The sequence below is a fragment of the Lactuca sativa genome, chromosome 2 (assembly GCF_002870075.4).
Source record: "Lactuca sativa cultivar Salinas chromosome 2, Lsat_Salinas_v11, whole genome shotgun sequence".
In the NCBI taxonomy this organism is placed as follows: domain Eukaryota; kingdom Viridiplantae; phylum Streptophyta; class Magnoliopsida; order Asterales; family Asteraceae; genus Lactuca; species Lactuca sativa.
The window spans coordinates 170,113,752-170,124,718 of NC_056624.2; the positions used below are offsets into that span (position 1 = coordinate 170,113,752).

Below are 10,967 nucleotides of genomic sequence, written 5' to 3' on the forward strand. Positions count from 1 at the left end.
AACTTAACTCGAACCGTCCCTATAATATTTTTTTCTCACTCGGATAGTCCCTAATGAACATAAAATGTATATTTTACCCTTTCCGTATCATTTTTGATATATATTTTTTTATTTATTTGTTATTAACAATTTAAAAGAATAATAAAAAATAAAGAAAAACAAAAATTGGACCCCACCACCACAAAAACTTATCTCCTACCCTAGGGAAAATGACTCTTGAGGGTAATTAACTTTTGCGTTTGTACTCATTTGGTTCCTTTTCTTTTTTTTGTATTCAGTATACCATCGAACTTGTTGTTGGTGTTTACCATAGCCCTTTTGACCGGCTTTTGACCTGTGATAGCCGGTCAAAGGGTTATGGTGAACACAGACAACAAGTTCGATGGTATATTGAGTACAAAAAAAGAAAAGGGACCAAATGAGAACAAACGCAACAGTTGGTTACCCTCCTGATTCATTTTCCCTTTACTCATTTACAACATATCCCACATCATCTCCTACTGATATTAATGACTTTTATGAGATTCATTCTTGCTTCTTTTCAAAACATAACCTACGAAATGACATTATTCATACATGTACAACTTTGTAATGCAGTTGAATATTTATTAGGGGAATCTTGACTAAGCAGGCGCATTTCATGACTACATTTACATTTCCAATCAAATGATTTATCGTATCATGGATTTTAGACAAGTCTACAAACGAGTGGAATCACAAGTGCTATGATTTTTGAGTTTACTTAGCTTTAAGATCGAACTCATGGGATAAGATACAACATCAATATGTACAATACACCATAATATTGTACATATTGATGTTGTATCTTATCCCATGAGTTCGATCTTAAAGCTAAGTAAACTCAAAAATCATAGCACTTGTGATTCCACTCGTTTGTATACTTGTCTAGAATCCATGATACGATAAATCATTTGATTGGAAATGTAAATGTAGTCATGAAATGCGCCTGCTTAGTCAAGATTCTCCTAATAAATATTCAAGTGCATTACAAAGTTGTACATGTATGAATAATGTCCTTTCGTAGGTTATGTTTTGAAGAGAAGCAAGAATGAATCTCATAAAAGTCATTAATATCAGTAGGAGATGATGTGAGATTTGTTGTAAATGAGTAAAGGGAAAATGAATCAGGAGGGTAACCAACTGTTACGTTTGTTCTCATTTGGTCCCTTTTCTTTTTTTTGTACTCAATATACCATCGAACTTGTTGTCTGTGTTCACCATAACCCTTTGACCGGCTATCACAGGTCAAAAGCCGGTCAAAAGGGCTATGGTAAGCACCAACAACAAGTTCGATGGTATATTGAATACAAAAAAAAGAAAATGGACCAAATGAGTACAAACGCAAAAGTTAATTACCCTCAAGAGTCATTTTCCCCCTACCCTAACCCCACTCATATCCACATCCTTCAATTATCTTCTTTGGTTCATATTCTACCTCCGGCCACTGCAAAATACCATCGGACCACCGCACACCACCATCGACCACCACCATATTTTCTCTAAAAAAAACGTCGACATGGATGACGCAATATGGAGAGAGAGAGAGAGAGAGAGAGAGAGAGAGAGAAAGAGAACGCAAGAGAGAGGGAGATGGAGCTGCCATCGCCCCCTGTTCGTAAATCTACACTCCAGGTGGTGGTTGTCGGAGGTGGCTTCGTTTTCTCCACCTAAAAGAAATGTCCCCACCCTCATAAGTCGTCTCTCTCATGTCAAGAACATCACCGGAAACCACCACTGGGAAAAGAAAAGAAGATCTGAAGAAAGTTCCCCTTGGAAGCAGTCACCATCGTCCTTCTCTCTACCCCCATCCACTGTCTCCCCCTTTCTCTCTTCTCTCATCTATGTGAACCCGTTAGAAACCGCCACCATCTCTGCAAGAAACCACCACCATATACTCTGGAAACCGCCGCCATAGATCTGGATTGCATTAAGAACCGTAACATCAAGATTTTCCAACAAACTCATTTCAGAAATCATTTTTGAAGCTTCTCAACACTCTTGACTTCCAGATTTAGATTCAAGATTTCTAGATTTGAAGTTTCATTCCCCAACTTCTTTGATTTCCCTTCATCCCCAACTTCTTTTACAGATTTGGTGTTAGTTATGGTTTCGGATTTTGGGTTGTTTTGGTTTCAGATTTCAAAAAATCGGTGTTGATTTCATTTGGGTTTGAGTTTTAAATTCTGGTTACGTTTCAAAATATGGTTCTAGAATCAGATTTGGGGGTTGCAAAAGTTGTCGGTGGTGACTGCAGGAGGGTCCGGTGGTGGTTTCAGGAGGTACCTGTTTGATTTTGCAATTTTGTACTTCTCGATTTCTTTAAGAACCTTTTGATGTGTTGTATTTTGATTTTTGGATTGTGTGAAAAAACTATTGATTTTAGTTTGGGTTTGGATACAAGTTTCAAGATAGTGAAGATGGAGTAAACAAGAAGGTGGGTGGGTGGCGGTGGTGGAAGAGGAAGGAGACCGGAATGGTGGATTATTTCTTTAATTATTTTTAATAAATTGTAAAACAAATGATAAGTAAAAAAATAAATGAGAAAGGGTAAAATAGTCATTTTATATTCGTCAAGGACTATCCGAGTGAGAAAAAAAATATTACAGGGACGGTCCAAGTTAATTTTTAAAAATAGGGACTAAACACGTAATTTGACACTTGGAGGAGGGACGCATCGTGTAATTTACTCTTGGATAAATTATAAATATGAGATTTGAATAAAAACAAGTTATGCTGCAATATTTCATTATGCATTTATGGGTTTAATGTATTTGTATGGTATTAAAATGGGACATTATCAAGATTTTTCCGTCCTGGGCATGAAAAACATTTGGACCGTCCCTGAGTTTGTGGTTGAAATTGTTGAAAATCTTGAATTGGGGTTGAATTGTTGTAGTATTTGTTGTTGGTAATAGTTTGGTTGATATTGAATGTTGGTAAATAGATGTTGTTGTTGGATTGAGGATGTTATCATTTGCATGTAGTTAAAATGTTGATACAAATCATTTGGAGTGTTTTGGGGTTGTTGAGATGTTTGAAATGGATGATGTATTTTGATTTGGATCGATAATTTCAAGAAGAGATGAGAAACTGAAAGAGATTTGAGGTGTGAAATTGTTATACAATTGTTGGTATTTAGAATTTAAGTGTTTATTTTAAATTTGAAAAGTAAATTTTTATACATAAAATGCATTCAACGGATGTTAGGGGTGGTTTTAGTAGGTGTCCCGGTGTAGCACTAGCAGCACTTACTTTTTCTGTCTGCGGTGGAAAAAATTTCGATTTTTTTACCTATTTTTTCTTCTTCAGCAACATCTATTTCAACCTCCGTAACACCTACTATCTATTCTTGCGTCCACCCCTGACGGATGCATTTTTTTACCATGTGGGAAGATTTCGATTGGCTGTGACAATCCGTGACTATAGTCGATCCACATAACACTTACACCACTATGGGACAGTGTTTACACATGAACATCCCTGCCACATCGGCCATTACACGCCAAAATGTGTACCATACCCGATGGCCTAACAAAGCCTAGAATCAAGGGATACTGTCACCACTGATATCGTAACACCTATGCATGCAATTACCCTTCTTTTTGTTGACAATTTAACTTTGGGTTCCTAGGAAATGTTTATGACATGGATTCCATCGATTATGCCTAAGTGACATGACTGGGACCCAATGCAAAAGAATAAAGTCTAGGGAATAGGGAAATCCCTTTTTGGTGTTTTCTACATAATTCTATATATTTCTAAAGAAACAACCAAGTTGTAAGCTATGCTTTATGATTTGCAATTTCATGAGTACGTATAGACCATACCCTATTCAACAAACATCTGTCTGGTGGAGTACTTATTAATCTACCACGTAGTTTAGCTGTTTAGGTGTATCCCAAGCCTCTTTCCCTTTGACGTCAAACACACTCATATACTCTCTCTCTCTCTCTCTCTCTCTCTCTCTCTCTCTCTCTCTCTCTCCGACAGACGTTGAAGAGAAGATCAGGATATCGATCGATGGAAGTGGTGGGAAAGATTGGTAGAGGTTTAATGGTGCCAATGTTGGCAGCCAATTTTGTAGTCTACATAATCGTCATCGGCCTTGCCGCATGGTCTCTCGACAAGTACATCGACGGCCAACAGAATCATCCTCGTAAGTTAATTTGTATCCTTAATTACATAAATTTGTTGTGTATGAACTACTATCATTTACTTGTAGACTATATATGTTTCAAGTTATAACCCTAGCGATGGATAATTTAATTGTTTAAGATGATCACATATATACTCTGTTTTTCTTTTTCTTTACTCATAAAACTTCTCAATTTTTGTTCCCAATAGGTATATAAAGTATTATATCATGATGATTAATGTGATGTAGACTTAGGAGGGAACACATCGACAACATACATGTTAGAGTTTGGATTGCTTGGAGGTGCAACAGGAATGTGCTCGGTGGTTATCGGGTTCATGCATCACCGAGCATGGCGTAGTGCCAGTTTAGCAAGTGCTTCATCTTCCGCATTTTTAGCTTGGGCTATTACTTCCATTGCTTTCGGGTACTTGAAATAAAACAATCATATTTACATGAAACAGAAGTACTCTCAATTTTCTTGTTCTATAGACTATAAAAGTTGGTTTTTTTTTTTTTTTTTTTTTTTTTTTTAAAGGGAAAATGACTTAAAAGCCCAATGAAGTTTCCAAACTGTTCAAAAAACTCCAATCATGTTTTGTCTGCCAAAAAAACCCAATAACTTAACATTTTGTCTAAAAAGCCCAACTAAGTTACGTTTTCCTGAAAATCAAATAAGAGAAATAGATGACGTGACTTATTACCGTATCGGGAAAATAAGAGAAATAGATGACGTGACTTATTACCGTATCGGGAAAATGACTTGTTAGACCAACAAACTTTCCAAAACGTTTAAAAAACTCTGATCATATTTTGACTGTTTAAAAAAAACCCAATGAACTTAAACAAAACAAAATTGAGATTTTTTGAACGGTTTGGAACTTTGTTAGACTTTTTAGACAAAAAGTTAAGTTCGTTAGGTTTTTTTGAACAAACAAAACATGATTGAGATTTTTTGAATGGTTTGGAAACTTTGTTGGACTTTTAAGTCATTTTCCCTTTTTTTTTTTAATTGTTTCATAAATGTACTAACATGGGTTTTTTGGAACATAGTTTTGCTTGGAAGGAGATCAAAATTGGAGGACGAAGAGGGAAACGCTTGGTAAGTAATACTACAACTTTCTTTCTTCATACAATTCAATGTCTAAATTAATAACATCTTTCTTTTCTTTATATATGCGACAATTAATTTCAAAATGCAGCAAACACTGGAATTGTTCATCACCATATCCACATTCAGTCAGATGTTATATCTCATGCTTCTGCATGCTGGATTATTTAACCGAAGATACGGACCTGATTATCTTAGCCACAGGGACGACACCATCATCCACCGTGCACCCACCCAGTCGCATCCCAGCACCTCCACTTTGGACTGATACAAGGTTTCATATCATACGCACTTTAAACCACAAAACTCACTCGTAGTTTGATGGAATACCACGTGTAATTTTGTGTTTTCAATGTCACTAGAATATATAATTGTTTATAAGGAAGTATAGCATGTTGAAAAAGTAAGAAATTTCTAGATCTCTGCAAATGAAGTTGAGAGTATTTGAAGGTTATTGTGGGTTGAAGAAGATTTTTAAAACTAAATCAAAAAATAATTCAAAATCAAGTTCCTGACCCATATATTCTGAAAACCCTGAATGGTATTTTATATAGGGTCATCCAGATCATCGTCAAGTGGACAAAAAAATATTGGATTATTTATTAAAAGATTTGATGACAAGAACATCAGAATATATAAGAAAATCGTACACGAACTTTAGTTTCTTACTCTCAAGCTTAACGTGCAAAGTTTCATGCACTTGAACTACTAAAGGGCATACGAAAACAAAAAAAAAATATTCCATACCTTCTCTGTAACATTGGTGGATCCATGATTTAGATACATTGAGGTAGAAAAAAAAATATTCAAAGAAAAAAAAAACTAAAACCAAAGTTTTTACTAATTACTGATTTTACTAGGGGTGAGCAAAACCAAACCCGGAAACCGAAAAACCAACAAAACGGAAACCGTAATAGAAACCGACGGTTTGGGTTTGATTTTTTGAAAAACCGAAATATTGGGTCGGTTTCGGTTTTATAAAATACAAAAACCGAGAAAAACCGACCCAAACCGAATTTTATGAAATATATATATTTTGCGATTTATATATGTATATATTTGTTTTCGTTGGCTTCTAAGCAAAAAAACAAACTTGGTGTAGCGGTTAAGGCGCTGCAACGTTCTTCTACTTGTCCCAAGTAGTTTGAAACTTATTGCCTACATTTCATTTGTTTTATTTATTTTGGCTGTCCTTTAAAAACTATCCCACATCGTCCAGGTGTTGTTTTATTTATTTTGGCTCTCCTTTAAAAACTATACCACATCGTTCAGGTGTTCAAACTAACCTCCATATCATCTCTTATATAAAACATGTTGATTCTAACTTCATTCCCACATCGCCCCTTGTATCAAAAATCAATCATCCTTACTTCTATAAAAGGATTATCATCTTTCAAATAATTACTTGGGATTTTTATTGGGTTTGGGTTTAAACCCAAAACCGAACCCAAAAGAACCAAAAAACCAAGAAACCGAACCCGTCGGTTTTGGGTTGGGTTGGGTTCTAAATTTCTAAAAACCGATAGGTCGGTTTTGGGTTTGGTTTTAGGTTGAAACCGACCCATGCTTAGCCCTAGATTTTACTAATTGCAGACTGTTGTACAAATTCTTTTTTTTTTTTTTTTTTTTTTTTTTAATTTGAATTGGGACAATAGCAAATAAAAACCAAAGTTAGAAATGATTTTGAGAAAATTACAAAAAAAAAAAAAAAAAAAAAAGACTAAAACCGTAATTCTTATCGACCATATTTGTAATTTACTCTATAATTTACTCCATGTCCAATTGTCCACACATGGCAAGGCTAGTGGCATAGTATGTACGCCTCGTAACTTCAATCTTCTATTTAGCATATCATGCTAGTATTAGCAAGCCCAACTTCAAATGCATTTATGTGTATTGGTTCATGTACTACATCTTATTTATCGTGATGACATGCCTTTCAATAAACTCTAGCTGTATGCATATTCTTCTTAATGTTTGAAGAGAATACAAATATTAATTGCTGAATTTAAAAGAAGCGTTTTCGAAAACGGGAATTGCGGAAGACATAAATTGGGAAAACATAAGGAGAAAAGACTACCTATAAATTAGCTTCTAAAAGCGAGGTTATGAGATTTAAAAAATAATAATAATAATTATAAATAAATAGTCATTGAGGTAATAATGATGAATAATTTGATTAAATAGCATAATCAATATTATTGAGAAAAAAAATTCCGTTGCCGGGACTTGAACCCGGGTCTCTCGGGTGAGAGCCGAGTATCCTAACCAACTAGACTACAACGGATTTGTCTTTGTTTCAGATACTTAAATATTTGTAATAATAGTTACATTAGTAATAGGATTAGATGAATACTCGCTAGGTTATATTGGAGTTCTTCATATCCTCTGTTCTAACAGTCATTATCTCAATTCTTGTTTCTGTTTTGAAGCCATTGCTTCTGATCAAATTCTACGCTACCCATAACTACAAGAAGATGAATTTATCTGGATCGATTGAAAGTCCCACAAAGTATGTATTGCTTCTATCTCCATTCAAGAGGTCCAGCTTTACCATGTAAGCACACTCCAGTTTACCAAGATCATGGTAACTGGTAAACGTAAAGAATTCTTTTGTCTTGAAACTTGAAAGGTAATTTTACTAATCACATCTTAAAAGTTTGCATATGATAACTACCATTTGGATTAGGATTAATTTACTGATGTCATCATCTAAGCAGGCGAAATAATCTGCCATGGATACTGCTAGAGATGAATCATCGGGTGACCCTTAGCTCCATATCTTTCATAAAAATGGTCAATTTCTTTGTTGTTTGCAAACCCATTCTAATTGAATCCATAAAAATGGTTAATTTCTTTTTTCTAGAAAGTTATATGCTATATTGGATTATGCTTCAAAGAATTTAAGATTCTTGTTCTTTTGAATCACCGTGAAGTTGTTGTGTTCATCGGTAACTTATGTGCTTTTGTGAAATAGAGTCAACCTAGTGAAGTCCAAAATTTTGGTCATAAGAAGGTCGTAGATTGTTGCATTTTAATGTGTTGTATCAATCAAGGGTTCTCATAATACTAATTTTGTTTTGGCTTTTCAATGGGGACTAATATCACACGAATTATGTTAATTAAAAGAAGAGGAAAGACAAATCACACTAATCGCATTAACCATTTTCTAAGATTTAAGCAAAAATTAGAGACTCAGCGTAAATAGCCATGTTTGTGATTTTAGTAGGTGGTGAAAATCATGGTGGCCGAGAGAACCTCAAAAACGTCGTCATTTAAGAGATCTTTGCATGTAAACATGTGTGGAATTCTCTTTCATTGTGAAAAAATTAATCCCAAAATGCCAAAACTGATTTGAAAGAAAAATATATCAGTTGATGGATTTGATTGAAAGGGCTCTTGATGAAAATGTGGTTGTTGAATTTGTGGTTGATAGTATGGGTTTTGTTGAAATGATGGTTGTTGATCGGATTGTGGTCGTTGAAATAGGTTTCGCGAAGGTCCTTGAAGTTCGGGGAATTCTTGAAACTTTGATCGTATTTATCGAATCGTAAAGTTTACTTTGGTGGTGGTATACTTGCGTTTTGGTTATTTCGAGTTTTCTTCCATATTTTTGAGAAATGAAAAAGTTATTTGAGATGTAAGAAAAAGAATGGTGTATAAGAGGTGTGTGTAAAATGGTAAAAATTTGTTAGTATGTATAGATACAGTACTAAGTTAAAAAAAAATACACAAATGATCAAGTCTAATAGTCAAAAACAATTCACACCTTGCATTACAACCCGTTAGAAGGGCAACGCCACACCACGGCAAGCAAGCAGCCTCGTGTGGTGTTTTCTCATACCACGTAGTAAAACCCATACCATCCAACCTAATAATTTATACCTCCAATTTAACATAATCAGCCCAATAGTATAGTAGTGATGCTTAACATTGTAAATTGATTACAATCATATATGCTACACTCTAGAGAATTATGAAACTTAGTGATAGGTTGTGAATTAAAATTTGTACAAGTAGCATCATAGATTATGTGTGAAACTATGTTGCCTTGAGGTTATTCACTAAGCATAGATGGTGTATCGGTTGAAAAAAATCTTAAAAACTATCTTTCTTGTTCTTTAGGTAATGGATATGAACAATATTGATCTTGTAGCTCCTGATACCTCAAAAAACAATAAACAAAAATTCTTTTTGATCATAAAACTTTGAGTAAATTATTGAAATCATCTCTATGGTTTGGTCAAAATTACACGTTTGGTCATTAGCTTTTTTTTCACTCAATCCATCTTTATGTTTTGGTTTTGTTGCATTTCCGTTCCCGAAAAATATGAAAAAAAACTATAACACCCTTATGAAGTCCTTTTGAACATCTTATTTTTGTTATTATTTATAAATTAAAATAAAGAAATAAAATATGGCCCCTCTCTCTCTCTCTCTACGACAACCAGATCATCAACGATCATACTCACTAGTTTTTCTCTTCTCTAGTGTCACTCCCCGTCTCTTCATCTTTTTTGGTTTTGCTCCACCACCATCTCCTTCATTGATTGACTGCCATATCTACACTTGTCGCCAGATCATCGGGATCTTCACTCTTCCACCAGATTGGATTACCACTCTGCCTCCTTCGAACGCACTTTCCATTGTCGCACCCAGGGATAACTTAAGTGTGTATCTCTAACCCATCTTCGCACTCAGGGACGATTTTAACTTTAGTTCATGTTAGAGCTTATAATTCTAGGTTTCAGGTTTTAGGTTAGGTCTTAATTTTAGTTTCAAGTTAGGGCTAATTACAGTTCCAGTTTAATTCTAGTGGTGGCTGCCAGAGACGAAGATGATGAAGTTGGGGTCAACAAATACCAATTGTTTGACTGTTTGACCTAGTGGGTATAAAGATTAAAGGGTATTAGTGGTGGGCTTAATTTAGTTTAAAAAAGATTATAATAACAAAAATAAATTATAAAAATGTTCAAAAAAATAAACAAGGCTAAGAGAGTCTTTTTATGTTTGGTAGGGTAGGAACACGCAACATAAGAAAGTTTAAGGAACGGACGAGTTAAAAAAGACTTTGGACTGAATACGCAAATAACCCCAAACCACATGACCAATTCGTATAATTTACTCAAAACAAAATGATATTTGTATAATGTACTCAAAACAAAATGATATCAATAATGCTAGGTTAATATGAGATTGGAAGTTGGAACCAAATTTGGTCCATTACGAATATGAGATTGGTGTTAGGTTAAGGGTTGGAGGTGCTGACCTAAGCCCGTTTTTATCCAACCTAACCCGACCTAAATCTATTTTATATATATATATATATATATATATATATATATATATATATATATATATATATATATATATATATATATATATATATATATATATATATAGGTAAAAGTTCAAATGAGAACCCCCAAAAGTTAAGAACCCTAAGAACCATTTAATTTTAGTTTCTTTTTGTCTACTATCCAACAATATTTCTAACACTTTCAAACATTTTTTACAAAAAACTTTCCTAAAACCTCTCAAACTCTCTCAAGAACACAAAACCCAAAACCACCTTTGCCATCTACCTACGCCACCTGCCGCCTACCGTCATCGCTTACCGCCGCCGTCATCAAATGCTTTCCGGCGTCTGAATGATGAGTAACCAATGTTTTTCGCTTCAAGTCCACCTTTAGACTCCAC

General features: G+C 34.5%; 1 protein-coding gene, 1 long non-coding RNA gene and 1 other non-coding gene across 3 annotated transcripts; 2 read left to right on the forward strand and 1 right to left on the reverse strand.

The window, feature by feature from the left end:
* Positions 1 to 3,907: 3,907 nt before the first annotated feature.
* Positions 3,908 to 5,774, forward strand: LOC111908246 (membrane protein PM19L). Its single transcript, XM_023904078.3, has 4 exons — positions 3,908 to 4,177; positions 4,406 to 4,583; positions 5,210 to 5,258; positions 5,359 to 5,774. The coding sequence occupies exons 1-4, from the start codon at positions 4,042 to 4,044 to the stop codon at positions 5,533 to 5,535; spliced, it is 540 nt and encodes a 179-aa protein (XP_023759846.1). The 5' UTR covers positions 3,908 to 4,041; the 3' UTR covers positions 5,536 to 5,774.
* A 1,707-nt stretch (positions 5,775 to 7,481) lies between these two features.
* On the reverse strand, positions 7,482 to 7,554 carry TRNAE-CUC (transfer RNA glutamic acid (anticodon CUC)). Its single transcript has one exon. It is a non-coding gene; the product is annotated as a tRNA-Glu (tRNA).
* On the forward strand, positions 7,529 to 9,010 carry LOC111908239 (uncharacterized). Its single transcript, XR_002855803.2, has 2 exons — positions 7,529 to 7,899; positions 7,988 to 9,010. It is a non-coding gene; the product is annotated as an uncharacterized LOC111908239 (long non-coding RNA).
* The last annotated feature ends 1,957 nt before the right edge of the window (positions 9,011 to 10,967 follow it).

What these genes read in the sequence shown, in the direction of transcription:
- LOC111908246 (XM_023904078.3), top strand. Translation starts at nt 4,042, where the DNA reads ATGGAAGTGGTGGGAAAGATTGGTAGAGGTTTAATGGTGCCAATGTTG. An exon ending in CGGCCAACAGAATCATCCTC is followed by an intron (nt 4,178 to 4,405) that starts GTAAGTTAATTT and finishes AATGTGATGTAG; the next exon opens with ACTTAGGAGGGAACACATCG. An exon ending in ATTACTTCCATTGCTTTCGG is followed by an intron (nt 4,584 to 5,209) that starts GTACTTGAAATA and finishes TTTGGAACATAG; the next exon opens with TTTTGCTTGGAAGGAGATCA.